The sequence below is a fragment of the Phaenicophaeus curvirostris genome, chromosome 2 (assembly GCF_032191515.1).
Source record: "Phaenicophaeus curvirostris isolate KB17595 chromosome 2, BPBGC_Pcur_1.0, whole genome shotgun sequence".
NCBI classification, from domain to species: domain Eukaryota; kingdom Metazoa; phylum Chordata; class Aves; order Cuculiformes; family Cuculidae; genus Phaenicophaeus; species Phaenicophaeus curvirostris.
The window spans coordinates 22,730,410-22,747,030 of NC_091393.1; the positions used below are offsets into that span (position 1 = coordinate 22,730,410).

Consider the following 16,621-nt stretch of genomic DNA (forward strand, 5'->3'; position numbering starts at 1 on the left):
GAAAGACTGCATTCATCTTTCCCTTTAATGTCTACTGAAGGGATTAATAAATGCATGGAAATATAATCAGAAAAATTAAGATTATCTTCTTGTTCTTCATTATTTTGGAGAGAGATGCTTTCAGAGCCAGAGCATTCTTACATTCAGCACTACTCTGTTGAGAGCCCTATATTCTTTGGGCTAGCTATGAGACTGAAAAAAACCAGAGGCTGGATCAATTTAAGGACAAATACAAGTCATAATAGGAAATTCTCATTTACCTTAGAAAAATATTCAAATAGAAAAAATATTCTAAGAGAAAATATTGAATTTGAAAGTCTGGTTGGATAGCTAGAAACGCTTCACACAGTTTAGTGTATAAATCTAATCCCAGTGCGGTCCTCCTTGCGTAACCATTTCTCCGCTATCTTGCAAAAGACTGATATTCACATGGAATTAAGCATTCCTTCAAAGACTTCAATATACTGAAAAGGAGAAATCACTACGGAGAAAGCTTTTGCAAATTCATTAACAACGTAGGTAGCTGTTAGCTTAATTTGCTTTGCTGTTGCAATACAAAATTGAAGGGATAGAGAATGCAGAATTTATATTCCAAACCGTTCAAAAAGGTATATTTTGAGAAAATAATCTTGACTGTATCCCAAGTTCCAAGCATATTCCCCTATTTCCTTTGGCTGGAAGGATGGACAATGGCAGATGAACACTTTACAGGAAGAAAATCTGACAAACTGCTGACACAGGTCAAAGTCAAGTACAATCTGAGCCTTTCTGGAGGTCTCTAGAAGTGAATTCCAGAGATTTTCCTTTACAGAGATAACTTTGTATTATGTAAAGAAATCCCAAGAGTTTCCAACAGTGTAAGGTGTGCATTTAGGTGCTACAACTATTTAAAAAGTAAGAGCTCCATTCGTCCACTACATGAAACATAACAGGTTGTCTAAGAAAGTCTGCTCTAACAGATCTCAGGGCATGCTAGGATTTTCCTCATATAAAAGAAACTCTGGTCTGTAATTCATGTTAGTTTGACTACCATGGCATTCTCTTTGTTTATTTTAATTAAGAAAAATCTATAGCTTCCAGATCCAGACCTAGCAAACCTCTCAGGCAGTTTGTCTTTAGGGGTCCGTATCCCATCATGCTGTTTTCAAGAAGACATTGTCTAAAACAGAGAGGCAAACTTTTCCAAAACTTCAGTGGAATCAACTCTTCCCCAGGGTTTGGTAAGTTGGTAATTTTCCGCTTTTTCAAGATCACTGATCACTGCTGTGAACATGGGAGTGGGAAGTAGGGGGGAAGCCTCTTTTTACTCTCACATCCACATTTCAAATGTTTACTTTATTAGATTTTTCCCTCAGTTTTAATGGGTATTTCCCACTTCCAAGGGCATGGAATTGGGCTGGTGAGAGCTGAGAGGGTAACTGCTATTCAGCCATGCCTCTTCCTGAGCTGTGCCTTACTGCCACTGGGTCTGGGCAGTTATTCCCTCTCCCAGTCCCAGCTGACATGTGATTTGTAACTCTTCCCAATGTTAGCGCTTCCAAATAATCTGTTTAATACAGATAAAAAAGCTTTAAAAAAAAAAAAGCTTGAAAATGCTTATATGCCTAAAAATCTCAGAGATTCAGTAAAAATACAAAGTCCGCGTTCAACTGAAAACTTTTAATTAACACCCCTCTCTTGTTCTCTTTGCAAGACGTGCCCAAGCCTGCTTTTGTATGCTTAGGACTGTGTCTTTCTCTGTAATTATACAATGCATTAAACAAAAATGAAATTATATCTTGGTTCAGTGCATTTTAAACAAAATTTCTTTGTGGAGCACAGAAAAAAACCCAAGAACTCTTTTTTTTTTTTTTCTGGTCAGCATTTAAAAAAATTATTACCACCACAACTACTTTACAAGCATAGTTGGAGGCTATCGGAACTGATTGCTCTGTCTAGGAAATTCTTTAATTAGAGCCGCGCTGGAGGAATTCGCAGGGGTCCGGTTGCTGCCGGCTCCTCCCCGGGGTTTCCTCTCACTCCGCTCTGCACAAGCCTCACTCCACATGTCTGCCTGCTGCTCTTATCAACTCATCCTAGAAGGGCAGAGAAGTGATTGATTAGGGGTACCGAGGCGCTGAACTGTGGGCACCGGCAAGGAGAAGCAGCCTCAAGCGGGGCTGCATCCCAGCGCACCAAAGGGATTGTTTTCGCTTTTCCGCATCTGACAGCTCTGGACTCAGGGGAAAGACTGCACGCTTCCAGTTTGAGATCTGGACAGTGAGAAAGCCCAGCCCTCATTCAGACGGCACATGGCAGCGGAGCATTCGCTTCCAGAGCAGGTTAACTAGGTCCGAGCTCTCAAGAAGGCACCACAGCACTTTAGGTTCGCTGGGTTAGCGCAGGAGCCAAAATGCAGCTGACTGTTTACTTCTTTTTGGGCTGCGGTATTTTCTTAGCTTCGGGCTACAACTCCTTTAGTAAGAGCATGGAGGCGATAGGCAAGAAGCAGTACCAAGTTCAGCACGGGTCATGCAGTTATACCTTCCTTTTGCCTGAGACAGACAACTGCCGGTCCTCTTCTTACGTGTCCAATGCAGTGCAAAGGGATGCACCTTTAGATTATGATGATTCAGTTCAAAGACTGCAGCTACTTGAAAACATCATGGAAAACAACACTCAGTGGCTAATGAAGGTAGGATAATATCATTTTTATTCTAAAAATCTTGCTTACAGCATCCTGTTATCTATTTCATTGTTTTGGGTTTTTTTCTACCAGTTTCTAAATTCACAAAATCCATTATCTAAACCAAATTTCTGAATTACTTTTCAATCAAAAAGTTTGTTTCAAGTCTGAGAACGTAATTTTACTGACTAAAAAGGAATAGAGAACTACACTGTTCTGCAGAGCTTGTGCTTTCAAGTTTGTCATTACATTTGAGTTGCTTGGACAAACAGTAAATACATACATAGGGAGACTGTCTGAAATTTCTGACATGAAAGAACCAGCTAGGTATTTATAATTAACCAACAAGGGCTGTTTTATCTCTGCTTAAAGAATACAGAATGTACCTTTATCTGAGGCATGTTTGAAAAATGTTATTTGAAACTATTTCAGAACTTGCACGCAGTGATGAATGTACTAAGACCTGCTGATAAAGAACTGTAAATCTAAGCAAGGGCTGCGAGTCATTTGCAGTGAAATTAGCCTAGTGAAGTGACAGAATTTCAAGAAAGTTCATTAGCGGATATCCTTCGCATCCTGTAACTTTTCCACTCCAATATACAATATACAATATTCAAGGGAAACAAAATTCTGGAAAAGGTGTTTGCAGTTGCCACATAGCTCCCTTTAATGCAACTCCATTGTAAGTCAGGGAGAAAGATATGTTTACTGCCAAAGTGGCAAGAGTTGTAAAATTATACTTGAAAACACAAAAAACATTTGTACTGCATAAATTCTTAATATTACTGGAGAACAAGCCTGATCACTATTCCTCATTTTAACAGAAACTCACTTGATTCTAAATGCTGTAGAGTTCAATGGATTTTAATTTAATAAACCTTTCTTTCACTGGTACCTGAAAAAATGTGATGTATAGTTTAATTGCATAGTAAATTTATTAGTGTTTGGGTTGCATACCAAGATCCCTATCTTCTAAGCAATAAATATTTTGAGGACTTAACTGAGCAGCTGACATAAGATCTCCAAGGAAATGTTCAAGCGATGTCAGAAGAGTATTTTTACAAAAAGAAAGAAATATTTCTTGCGAATGAAGAGAATTCACAGTTCTCTACAACGAGTAGCCAATTGTCTATACCAGGCTCACATGTTTATCGAATAATTTTGCATTAGAGTTCACTTCTCTCATCAGTCACAAAGGTACAGAACTAGCATGAGTCAATCAAAGGAACCTGCTAGAGAATGTGTGTGTGTAAGAAACAGAAGTCACACTTCAAAGCAGAAAGCTTAATGTGGTCAGCTACCAGAAAAAAAGAACCTTCTAGCTTAAATCCAAAGTGCATACAGTTGAGGGCTGCAGTGTGGGCCTCTAAATCTGTTTTTATGGGTTTAGGATGCTTAATTTAGACATCCAGATAGTGTCAGTTCAGTAGCTTTTAGTTTTTTAATCTCACAAGCAAACATACTTCACATGCTTACCTTTCTTCTTATTAATTTACAATGCTCACCATTGTAATGTTAAGACCAACATTAGCAGATGTGCAATGCAGGATGAAAAATACACAAAAGAGTCTAATCTACCCAGCTGCTAAGCTATTTCCTAACATAAATAGAAAATCACATACAGGACTCAAGTGCTAAATGCCACTTAAGCAGGCAAACACGGTATCATAAGTGGCATCAGGTAAACAGAAACCAGTAAGCAAATTCCAGCATCCTTATTTAGTAAAAGCTCTGCTTTTTCCTGTCAGTGTCTGGGAAATCAGTTACAACAGTGATTGTAGAAGTATATCTAACCCATTCTTTGGGGAATCAAAAGGCAGATTTTGTCTTTTTCAAGGCAGAGAAATATTTCTTTTGTTTGAGCAAAGATTTCCAAATAAGATGGTTTAGAAGAGCCCATTTTTTTCCCCTAAACATCCTGTAAAATAACTGCTGTTTGCCTTTTTCACTATTTTAACACCTGCTCTTTAGGTCATCTGTTTTGTTCACAAAGAGCCTCCAACAAAGTAGCTTTTCCTCAGATTTGCTTTGCTAGAGACACCTGGTCTGCAAGTGAAGATGAACAGCAAACAATAACTCTAAAGTTGCTTATAGAGTTTGCTTGCTGTTTTTTTAAGGTCAGTAATATGCACTCCTAGGTTTATATTTCAATTTATGACAATATAATACTAGATTAATCAAGGCATGGCAAAAAAAAATTGTTCACTTAGCCTTTTTACCCTATTGAAAGTGTAACAGAAGACTGATTTACCAAGTAATCTGGCATTAACTTCTCAGCATTTGCACAGAAAAACTGCTTTGGGTCTTTCTTTTTAAAAAGTTTTCTTTTTTTCCTTCATTTAAAAGGCAATATCTGTTTTATTTTGAAGTTGTGACAAAAAATTATTAGAAGCTTTTAGTGAATTAACCTTTAAACATTGTTCCTGAAGTATTGCACATCCCAAAACATATTTACACTCCTCCCCCCGTCCTGCCTTTAATCCATCAACTAAAGGAAACGTTCTGTTTCTGAATGAACACTACTCTGTATGAATGGAACAGCATGGGAAGTGTGTGCTTCATCTGCTTCATGGACAAACACAATGGGAAGAAAATGAGTTACGTAGGTCCAGGTTCTTTTCTGATCTGTTCCTGCACAGGGAGCAAGCGACTTTGTTCCACGATTGGTACAAATTGCTGCTTCATGAAAACAGATTTTTTTTTTTTGTTCTGAACTGTATTAATGCCTTATGCCACTGCTGTAAATACCATACATAAAACTGGAATGTATTTTCAGAAGTAGATTATGTTTAAGCATTCAGATGACAGGCTAGAACAAATCACTATTCCACCTAATCCAGCGTTTAGCAGCGAGCCAGTAAGCGATGCCATAAAGCAAAGGCCAAACCCCTGCATCAATCATTCAGCAACATACCTGAAATGAACTTTCTTCTTTGATTTTTCCTACCTCGAGATCAATTTGTATATTGAAGTATAAGACTTTAATAAAGTGCATGTGGGCAGAGGGGGCCAACTTTTCAGTAATGAGGTTTTCAATTAATCTGAGAGGATAACAGATTAGGATACAGATGAGGTACAGGACTGCAAATTTTAAGTGTAGACACGTATGTTACACTTTGGCATTTTTCTACATAAAAACAACATCAGGTTTTCAGCTATTCCTAAAAGAGAGGCAATTCCCTTAAATCCCACAATTAAACAAATCCTGGTCTGAATTAATGCTAGCTTAACCACTGGGATCTATTCAGGGGACTGTGGTTTTTTTTCAGTTATTAAGACATTGAAATAACTGAATGCTGACTTGAATGTACTTCTTTGTACATAAACTAGATCCTATGACTCGGGAGATCTGACTGTGTTCAATGCACTAGTGTAAAAGAAATGGGTTATACTTCTTTAGTCTTTCTTGTTACGCTTAAAAACAATGCATGAGCAAAGTGATTACAGCATATGGAATACAGATAATTTATTTGTAGCTTATCAGCAGATTCAAAGACTAGAAATTAAAAGTCTGTGCCAGGAGTCAACATTTAAGCCTAAGACCAGAACTTCATCCTGAACTATCTCAGCTGACTGGGAGGGGGAACACTCTGCTGATAGACATGCAGTTATCTCTAGATACTCTGAACTGAGATTTATTTTTACTTGTCTAAAAATCTTTTGTCAAAATGTATTTCTTCTCTAAGCGCAACCAAATCAGAGGTTTTAAGATGTACAGGAGTGAATGCTTGTATTTTTTGATGAGCAATTACCAATGAAAGGTTATAATTATTGATGTACTTGTACTGAATTTCATGTCTCAGTTATGAAAAGATATTCCAACATGCCATGAATCAAAACCATCTGCACACAATGGACAAGGACAAATATATCGTACAGTGTTGGATTTTGAAGTACGCAAGAAATGATTCTGAATCAGAATCAAGAGCTGCATTCCTTTCTTAAGTAATGCATCTGTTTTCACTTATTGTGAAAAGTGCTTATTTCTGCCTATCGACTATGTATTTGCTAAGCAAAAGAGTTCTGGCAGGATCAAAAGAAAATTCTTTTTTTACTTTCAGATAAGTACATGTTATTGGATAAACTTTTCAGGCTACTCTAAATGAACTGACTATACAGGTTATTGTTTTACCTCCTGTAAGCAAATTTCTGTGAAAGGATTTGAAATGATTTTGCATGTTTAAAAACTATGTTGGAAAGATTATTTCTGCATCATTCCACAAATACCAGATTGGCAATACAGGTATGAAATTGTACAAAATCAACAAAGAGGACTAGAGGTTTTCTTGTACAGATCTACAAGACAAAATTGAAGTTCAGAGCTCACCATCCCCAAGATGGTAACAGTAAAAATGGGTAAACAGGGGCTTTTTTAACTGGACCAGTGTCTTACTAGCATCGAAGATATATTTCCATGTGTTTTCTTTATTATTAACATAATTCTAACCTTATTGTCTTTGACTGGTCTAAACAGCGAATTGGGAGACTTTCTCCATTAACTATTGACATTAAGTGCTTTATTTCTCTTCTTTTTTCTCTTTCTTAAAGTGTACATATAGGAAATAAGCCTGGAGGTGCTTGAGTTGACAGTTACCAGTCCTTTATGTTTGCATAACCACTTAACATATAAAAATTGAGAGTATAATCTTCAGAATATCTTACAAACTTTTGCAGAGACTGAGGTTGAGAACAGTGTTTCTTCTACAGACAATTATCTTGTCACTGCTTCTTTTTCATTGTTAATTATGAAAAAATACAATAATGTGCATCTCCTCCTACTTTACCAAGGGAAACAACAGATATAATTTGCCTTATTCCTAATTACAAGAAAGAAGCTATCATGTATATATTGCTTAGAACAGAATTTTGTCCAGGAGACATGGATATCCATTTCTAACCTTCAAAATATGACATCTAGTATTGTAAGTGAGTGTATTATACTGTCCTTTTCAAACTACAGCATTTGTGGGTTTTGAAAATATACCACATTACATGTTGTTTAATTTACAACACTTCTTACAGTAAACCAACACAACTTAGTCAACCACTATTTATTTAACAACCTTTTACATACGTTAGTGCAAGAACCTCTGGTTGCATCTCTTATTTCATGGGATTTTACATATCTCTGTCTGAAAGCCAAGATGGGGGCAAAGTAAGAGTGTCTTCCTCCATCACGGCCATTCTTATAGGGCTTGGTATGCAAATTGCTGCCAACTGATTTAGAAAACATAGTCTTAGACCTTAGATGAGGGTCTGTGACAGAGAGGTGCCACTCTAGGATCATTCTCTGGAGCCTAGCAAACCCAGAGTTTCATCAGATTACTCAATATATCTTAACTAGCTCCCTAGAGTAAGCGCAGCCTGTCTCTTCAGCCTGGAAGGGAGAGAAACAGAGGAATAAAAAACTTTAAAGAAATCCCCCTTGAAGAGGTAGATTTACCAGCATTTCTAAAGAAGATGCAAAAGGTAGCATGCTGCATGGCCTTCAATTTGGCATGCTACTTTGGCACTACGCATTTTAAGTCTCAGAATCAAGAGACAATAGGTAGAAAGCAGAAATGTGGACTAGGCTGAAAATGTGATACAAATACAGAGAAAAACATTACGCTTCCCAGTTGTTAAAGCAGCTTAAGTAAAGTCAAATCAGGACCAATGGTATTTCCATAGAGTTTGATGTCTCTCCATTCTCACATCCTGGCAGAATCACAGAATAATAGAATGGTCTGGACTGGAAGGGACCTTCAAAGATCAAGTCTAATCCTCCTACTGGGGGCAGGGACATTTCCACTAGACCAGGTTGCTCAAAGCCCTGTCCAGCCTGACCTTGAACAATTCCTGGGATGGAGCATCCACAAGTTATTTGGTCAACCTATTCTAGTGTCTCATCCACTTTGTAAAACATTTCTTCCTGGAACGGAAGATGCAAGTTGTACTTCAGAGAAAAACAGTTCTAGCATGTAGCTAGCAATAAGATGGTGATGGGAACCTTAAGGATACCTGTAGAGACTGCACAAGGGAAAACGGGAGATATCTTTTGAAAAGAATAATATTTCATGTATGTTCCAGTATATGGAACAGGGATGTCACACATAGAAAATATTATGGTAGTCCGAATGCTCTCACTAGGATGCTCTCACTTGGAAATATCTCAGTGATAATAACAGCTAAACCATTGCGAAGACAATTCTTCAGTGGACTGTAAGTATCATTACAACTTTCAAGAAAGGGAAGTTTCCATGGCACTGAATTAGATGATTCAGAAATAAGCATGGACAATTTAGTCTGCAATTTTATTATTTGAATTTCTCAGACTAGCCAAATATAAATTATAGGTGAAAAAATAATAGGATCAGCCTATAATTTTATAGGGTTAAGCACTGCAAAGAAAAAAAGGTATGGCACAGTAACTTAATACTTAGAAATGTCTTAGAGATAGGGCACGTTCCACAGTGGAACAAATTAAACCAAATAACCACATGCACACACACACAAAGTTAAGATGTGCTTTACAACTTGAAATACAGTGATAATTTGATTCCCTTTAACAGACATAACTCTAAGAAATGGGGCAGAGGAAAAAAGAATCCCATTTATTCTTTAGTGAGAATAAATGAAATACTAGTCGGTGAACCTAAACTCTGTTTCAAATAAACCAAGCTCAAATGTTAAAGAATTCTCCAGGTTACAAAATCCAGATCCATGTTTTGTATAAAAAAAATCCCACACCTAAGTAGTTCTGCAAACACTCACTGTGTCAGTTTTCAAGCTGCCTAGGAAAATACATTACTACTCCTTAAATGCCTTTTTAAAAACAAATGCTTACAACATCACAAATAATTACTGAAAAAGCTATCAATTTTTATTTTTGTGTGGAACAAGCTAACACTGAAATTAAGATGTTTACTAAGTTTACCAAACATATCCTGTATTTTGCATGATTAGGGGATATCTGTTCTCATTCCAACTCCCAGCACATTATGGCTTACTCTACACAAAGAGAAGGAAGCTACAGGAACTTTTCTGCTGTCATTATACTGTCCATATGAAGCATTATCAGTTTATCTAATAATCTTCCAGGAGCCTGCTAAGGTCATAATGAGGTCTTACTGCTAAAAGGAGAAGGGTTATAGAATATGCAACCTTATCTCTGTTAACTTCTCTCTGTTAGAAAAGTATGGATGGAAATCTAGTATTCTTCACAGAGTGACATTATTCACAGAAGCTCTAAGGAGTGAAATATTTCCCTCTCTAGATGAGCAAATACTTCAGAATTCTTAGATGACAACATCTTTCCAAGTCAGCTGTCTCTAGAGATTCCTGTTAAACCCAAGTGACATATAGTGTCCGAACTTTGCTCAAACTCCTTTTATTACAGTAGGGAAAAAATTATCTTTTCATTGCTGTGTTTGTATTCAGGTCTCAAGCATCATGATAGATCTTTAAAAAAAATGAAACTATATAGGGTTTTTTACCTCCCAGGGAAAAATATATCAACGTTCTATCATTGATTTTGGTCAGGAATTAAAATCAGCATGTTGTGATAATGCAGCTGAGAGCCTAACATTCTAGTTTATTGAACAGCTAGCTATGACATCTTATTATTTAAGTTTCTGGAAGCGGGGGGAAAGCCTTGCTTGATATATTAAAGATCTCTCAATATTAGCAACTGAAATTCTTTATAGAAGTATTCAATTTTTAGACTCTCTAGTAACTTTTAATAATTTAATTATCAAGAAAATGAAAATAGCTATGTGCATTGCAAAAACTGTGCTCAAGCATGCATGAGGACCTGAGTAATTCAGTATAAAGTCAAACTACCATATTAGAGCATTCTGGTGTGGTACAGCATCATACAGCTGTCATCATTTGAGCTACTTTAGAAGCAATGTTTCAGTTTGCTTTTTGAATAAAGGGTTTGTCAAAACCACATGAATACACACTAGGCAAACATTTGATCCACTTACTCCACTTAATAGAACTTTTTGTCAGGGAGAAAGGCTAAAAGTTCTCATCTTTGGAGAAAGAAAAATGGTAACCATTTAAAAACGGTGGGATCTTCTTCAAATCTCTAACATAAAAGCAACTGAGCAGTGTATTAAGTCCAAACAACAACTTTGCAGACCTGTTCATTCTCACGCCGCTAGCATTAAAAGTCATTCACCTCGTGTACTCACGATATCAGCTTCATCGCTACGCTTGCTCTTTGGTTCAGGTCTGCACCTGACGTGCATGATCCTGGAAGGGAAAAGCCTCTTTTGTTCCATTCTGTCAGGGTGTGGGAATGGGGAGACACCCAGCTCAGTGGAAAGGACATTTCCTGGGCAATAGCCACAGCCCCTGCCCCTCCAGCAGCTCCCTGAATACAACATGACATCAGACTACTGGGGGTCTGCTGTTCAACATATGACCTGATGGATACTCTTATGCTAAGGTATTTCAGAAAGCGGAGAGGTTTAATTTTGATAGCTGGCACCCAAATATCATTTCACTTTCGTCCCCTTCACAGAACTTGGAGACATCATATTAAGATGCTGCATGTTCTCCAAGTCCTTTCCTTTGAATAAAAACATCATATTCTGTGCAACAATTTTCCTTCCCATTTCCCACTTACAGGTTGTAACCACTTACAAGATGCTAGTTCAAACCCACAGTTTCCAAGCGAAATATAAACCAGTCCCTCAAGGAGAATATGCCAATTCGTCAGGAAGCAGTAGCCCCATTTTCCATGGTGTCAGCCACTAACTGCCCGGGGAGGTTGTTGTGTCCCCATCCCTGGAGGTGTTTAAGGGACGGGTGGATGAGGTGTTGAGGGACATGGTTTAGTGATTGATAGGAATGGTTGGACTCGATGATCTGGTGGGTCTTTTCCAACCTGGTGATTCCATGATTCTATGGTTCTAACTGACAATCGCAGCTGTGCAAAAAGCCAACTTTGAAACAGCAAAAAAGCTGCACATCAAGGCTGAAATATATGTCGTAATGGAAAACACACTTGCCATACTTTCCTATTGTATTCACAGATATCCTGTCCATTCAGACAGTTCAATATTCAAGATTATTCCCTGGTAAAGGCTTAATTAAACAATTTCCATGGTTTTACTTTTCTTTTTAGAAAGCTTTTCTAGGCAGGCTAATTCAGCTATTCAAAGTGAACATCAACTTCCCATTTCTTAATACAACTTTAAAGAAAATGGATAAAGTAGACATGAGCCAGCTTAAGTGAATGAGTAAAAACAGACAAAATCTTGTCTTTTTCTGCTTCTAAGGAACTGACTTAAATAAAACTAAGCTTCCTTGCATGAGGTCTGAACTTTGACCATATTACCTATCCCTGTGTTTTTCACCGATGTCAAACTTCTATCCTGATAACTGATTTTCTGATAGATGTAATGATTGCCTATAATGTAATAGTAAATTAAAAAACCCTGTTGTAATTGCTACTGGAGCATTACTGGGCATGTTTTCTGAAAACTGCTCATGACGAAACGAGGTTCAAATAACTAGAAGCTAAACCCCAAGACTAGTAACCTAACCCTTAGAAAGGTATAAACTGCAACAAATATAAACAAACTCATGCTGTCTAACCATGGATGAGCAAGGATTGACAACTACAGTTTACCAGCTATGGAACTTTAGTTTGTTATGCCCTATTTTTTCCCCTGACACTTAAGTTTATTTGACTTATATCTAGAGAAAACTTACCTATGCCTTGAGTTCAGCTTCTTTTTTTTATGGTAAACTTTATTATTTTCAAAAGCCTCTGAGGACAGCATACAAAAAACCTAACTCTGCTCTAAGCACATAATAAAATTCCCACTGACATTTTAGTGAAACTTAGGTTTCATCTGATGTATCCAAAACCTCATTTGACTCAAAAGGTGTAGCTTTTTTTTTAAACTATTGGTAGTTGATAATGGAGAAAATCAGTAAATCAGACGTGCTTTAAGGTTTACTTCATGTGCACTATATCTAACTAGTAAGGATGCTATTGGAATAGAAGAGAGTGATAATTTTAATCACAAGGAAATACACATTTTCCTTTTCTTGTCCCTCTCAAGTTCATGTGGGAGTAACATCTCCCAAGAGTCTCATCCAGTCAAGTCCTTTGCACTCACCATTTTCCTCAGTGAATTTCCGTCCAGTTTCAGAATGTTTTTTAACCCCCAAGCCAAGTCCTTGTCCTCAGCCAGCTTTAAGATCAGTCTTCTAGACCCTTTTTGCAGCTCATTGCCTTTATGAATTCCTATCCCTTACACATCTATTTTTAAATTCAGCTCACACAGATTTTTTTTTTTTTTAAATTTTTTAGTTCTTTCCCTTCATTAAGACCATTCAGCTTCCTGTCTGTCCCATATGAAATCCCTTTTCTCTGTGTCCCTTGTCATTCAGGATTCTCAGTTCTGGTTTCTTTTGTCCTCATTTTTAAATTTAATTTTAACCTTCACCTACATGCATGCTCTCCTGGGTATTAAGACAGTTAGCTTCCTTTTCTGACTAGCTGCATGCAGCACCAGTTACACTGTTCTTTCTCCTTTGGTAGATGCAGTTATTCATCTTGACAGCAATCACACAGTCTTGCATGCAATGGAATCTTTGGAAAGTACCTTTAAAAGTCCCTCTTCAGAGGCCCATCCCATCAGATCTTGGCAGACAGGGACAGTTTCTGCCATAAAATACCCTACCATCCTGCCTAACTCTGGTTCTGAGCCATTTTTGCTAAGAGTTCCTCCTGTTCCATTATAATAAATGCCATTAGCATCCCTTGTTTTGAGAGAATTTGGCTCCAGTTTCTGGTCTTCATACAAGGGCACTAACTGGCAGCTGCCTAGCTTCAGGCTTTCAGGAACACTAGAAGTCAGTGTGAGAGGTGATCTTCCATCACCACCTGAGTGCTCTGTGGGGCATCACAGACAAGGAGGAACTTTTGGAAGTAAAGGATGGAAAGACTTTTCTTCTTTGCTCTGTTCCAACAATCTAAATTACCTGCTTTTAGATGGGTAGTACTAGCTATTGAGAAAAAAAAAAAGTGTTTTTTAATCAGGATTACATAATCTAAAATATTTTTTTTCTGCATGACACACTACATCTTGTTTCTGCAACATGCTGCCGATATGTGGTGATTTTATTTCCAAATATTTGTGTTTGTCTGCTCTTAGCAGAGTAGCTTCCCGTTTTATCTTTCAAGCATGGAATTCCTCAGAAGCTTTTGCTTTAAAGACATTTAACTGTGCTAACAGAACAACAAAGGGAAATAAATAAGTGGCATTTGACAAGAACATATCAAGATGCTCAGTTTTTTAACTGAACAGAGGTGATCCCCTTAGCTTTGCTTAAGGGAAGCCCTTAATGATGGCTCTAGCCACATTCAAGTTGACTTTGGGCTTGGGGTCCTGCTTCTCCTGCCCAGCATTTTGGAAACCTCTGGTCTGGCGAGAGGGGAAATTTTAGACTGGTGATGAAAACGTAGCACCTTTTCAGACACACCACCTCCCCTGTCCATCATGCATACTAGCAATGGAAATAGTGGAGAGAAAGATTGACCATGTCTTAAAAAAAAGAACTACAGTATTTACGAGACGAAATAACCTTTGTGGTTTTATTTTGGGGTGTTCTTTGCAACTGTACAGGAAAATCAGTGCTTGAGTTCTTAGAGAAATTCAGTCCTTCCAAACTCAACTCAGCAGCTGACGTGTACTGTCTCAAAGTCCTAAGCATTCAAAACCTGGCAGGACTTCAGCTCAAATGACTGGTTGTGTCTTGGTAGCATCATCACTGAGGCTTCTTCTTCAAGAAAAAAAAGTCTTATAAAAGCTCCATAAACTATATTTAGAAGCCAGTATGTTGCAAAGTTTAAGAACTACTCAAAATGCTTTCAGTTTCCTTCACGTGTGACGTTTTAAAAAAATGTAATGATTTTTCATGCTGAAAGATGCTCTGTGAACACAGCTTTGAAAAAGGAGACACCCAGTTTTATAGCTTACAAAAGGGACTAATTATGTTCCACAGCTTCCTAACTAGTTTGATCCTTGAACTCCGAATCATTCTTGCTTCTGGTTGGAAGTGGAACGCAAGATGACTGCTTCCCTAGAAAGCAATGCTGAGACTGAACTGTGAATGCCTAGCTCTATTTCACTTCCCTAATTTTGAAAAGAGGGATCTGCTTCATATTTCCTCAATAAATTGCACTTTGATTTGTTCCACCACATCTTGAGCTATTCTGTAACATAGGTCATCCTGTTGAAAGAGTAATTCATAACATAATTCACTTGATATTGTAAAGTGACAGAGAAAAGAAAAATGGCTTTATTTTGAAAATCTATGCCAGATATAGCTAAAAAACTTGTAATGTGTATAAAACTACATGGCCAAAGTCTTTCAGGAAAAAATGTCCTAAGTACCCCCACCAACAGACCCAGTAGTAAGTTTATTCCAGTTGCCTGTTGCTTACTGGAATGGAAAAAAAATGCAAATGGAAAGGATTATACTGTTGATCTGAGATCTTAGCATGTGTTTATTCAAATGCAGGTTTTTGAAGGCAGAATCTCATCTTTCTGCCAGTCTGATAAAGTCCTGATTCCCTGATGGTAGCAAGCAAGTACAAAATATCACTGAAAAAAATGTAGGCTCATCTCCAAAAAGTTCAAGTGTTCAGTTTGTGAAATTATAAACCAATGCTATAACCTAATATTTAAAATTTAAATATCAATCAGCAGTATTTCTTACAGTGTTCATAAATAAAGAATCCTACTTTTGAATGTTGGTGGCTTGTTGCACATAAGGAGAAATATTCATTTCACTGAATGGCAGAAGCATCATTGGCTTCTTGTCTTCCTGGCTTCAGTGCTACTGAACTTCGGCAAAATGCCATTCATGACTCAGAGTATTTATTTATTTATTCTTTATTTTTAGACTAATGGGAACTTTACGAATTCCTTCCCTGATTTCTAAGAGAAATACCACTTAGCTCTGATCTTGAAAAATGGTGATTCAGAATCTCACATTATTGCCTTAATGAATATCCTTTGCTCTTAATAAGAATGGTTAATTACTGTATAATTGGTGATAATTCTGAAGATACTTGTTAAATTTTGATTTTAAGTTATTTCCTTACCTGTATAGAAACTCAGACTATTAAAAGATTTGTCAAGGCTACTATTTAGTATCTAATTTTAACATTTTCTTTGAAATCTCAAGAATATTTTTCACATGTAATTTTATTTACAACTCTTAAAAAAATGCTCATCTGTGCACTATATAGGGTATATGCATCACACATTGTATGAAGAACCTATTTCATCCTCCAAGTGACAAACCATGTGAAAATGCCGGCACAGTTAGGAAAGCAGTAGTGGAGATGACATGTACAAAACAAGCTCAGTGCCTGGAACTGTAAGAGCTCAACTCTATGATAGACCTTGGGATAGTTTCAGCTCTCAAAGCCTCTTGATTTTTCTAGGTAATCATTTTGATTTTAACTTCTGTAGCTAGCTCAAAACCTACAGTAGAAAGTATGATCATGCTGTAATACCTTTTAGGTACTAGGAACAAAATACAGTCAAGAACACAGACTGAAAGTCATTCTTCATAAATATTTCTGCAGACAATTAAGGTATTTCATGAATTTACTTTCATATTATATTAATGAAATATTTGCGTTTTATTCAAGTATATTATTCCCAAATGAAGGGGAGAATTTTTTCCTTCTGCTAGAAAGTATAAATTATAAAAGCATAACAATCATCTTTCTCTAAATGAGATGTAATCAGACATGAGAATAAGTTGGTAAGCTTTCATTTAGTGCATAAAGGGCATTAACTGAACCACCTCCTCCTTATAATTTACTGTAAAGTCTGTATTTACTACTTTAAGAGTTAGCATTTAAACCTTTAGTATTTTATTATACTATTTTAGCTTGAATATTTCCAATAAATCACAGCTCACTTTCAGCTAGTG

The 16,621-nt window shown here is 37.0% G+C and overlaps 2 protein-coding genes across 5 annotated transcripts in view; one reads left to right on the forward strand and one right to left on the reverse strand.

Moving 5' to 3' along the window:
* MCPH1 (microcephalin 1) overlaps positions 1-16,621 on the reverse strand; it is a 135,258-nt gene that overhangs the window by 36,792 nt on the left and 81,845 nt on the right. The gene's annotated exons all lie outside the window — the stretch shown is intronic.
* ANGPT2 (angiopoietin 2) overlaps positions 2,137-16,621 on the forward strand; it is a 47,615-nt gene continuing 33,130 nt past the window's right edge. For all 4 annotated transcript variants that reach the window (XM_069851496.1, XM_069851497.1, XM_069851498.1 and 1 more), the window contains exon 1: positions 2,137-2,674. In XM_069851496.1, the coding sequence (XP_069707597.1) occupies positions 2,393-2,674 (282 nt within the window). In that variant the 5' untranslated portion in view covers positions 2,137-2,392. The remainder of the gene's footprint in view (positions 2,675-16,621) is intronic.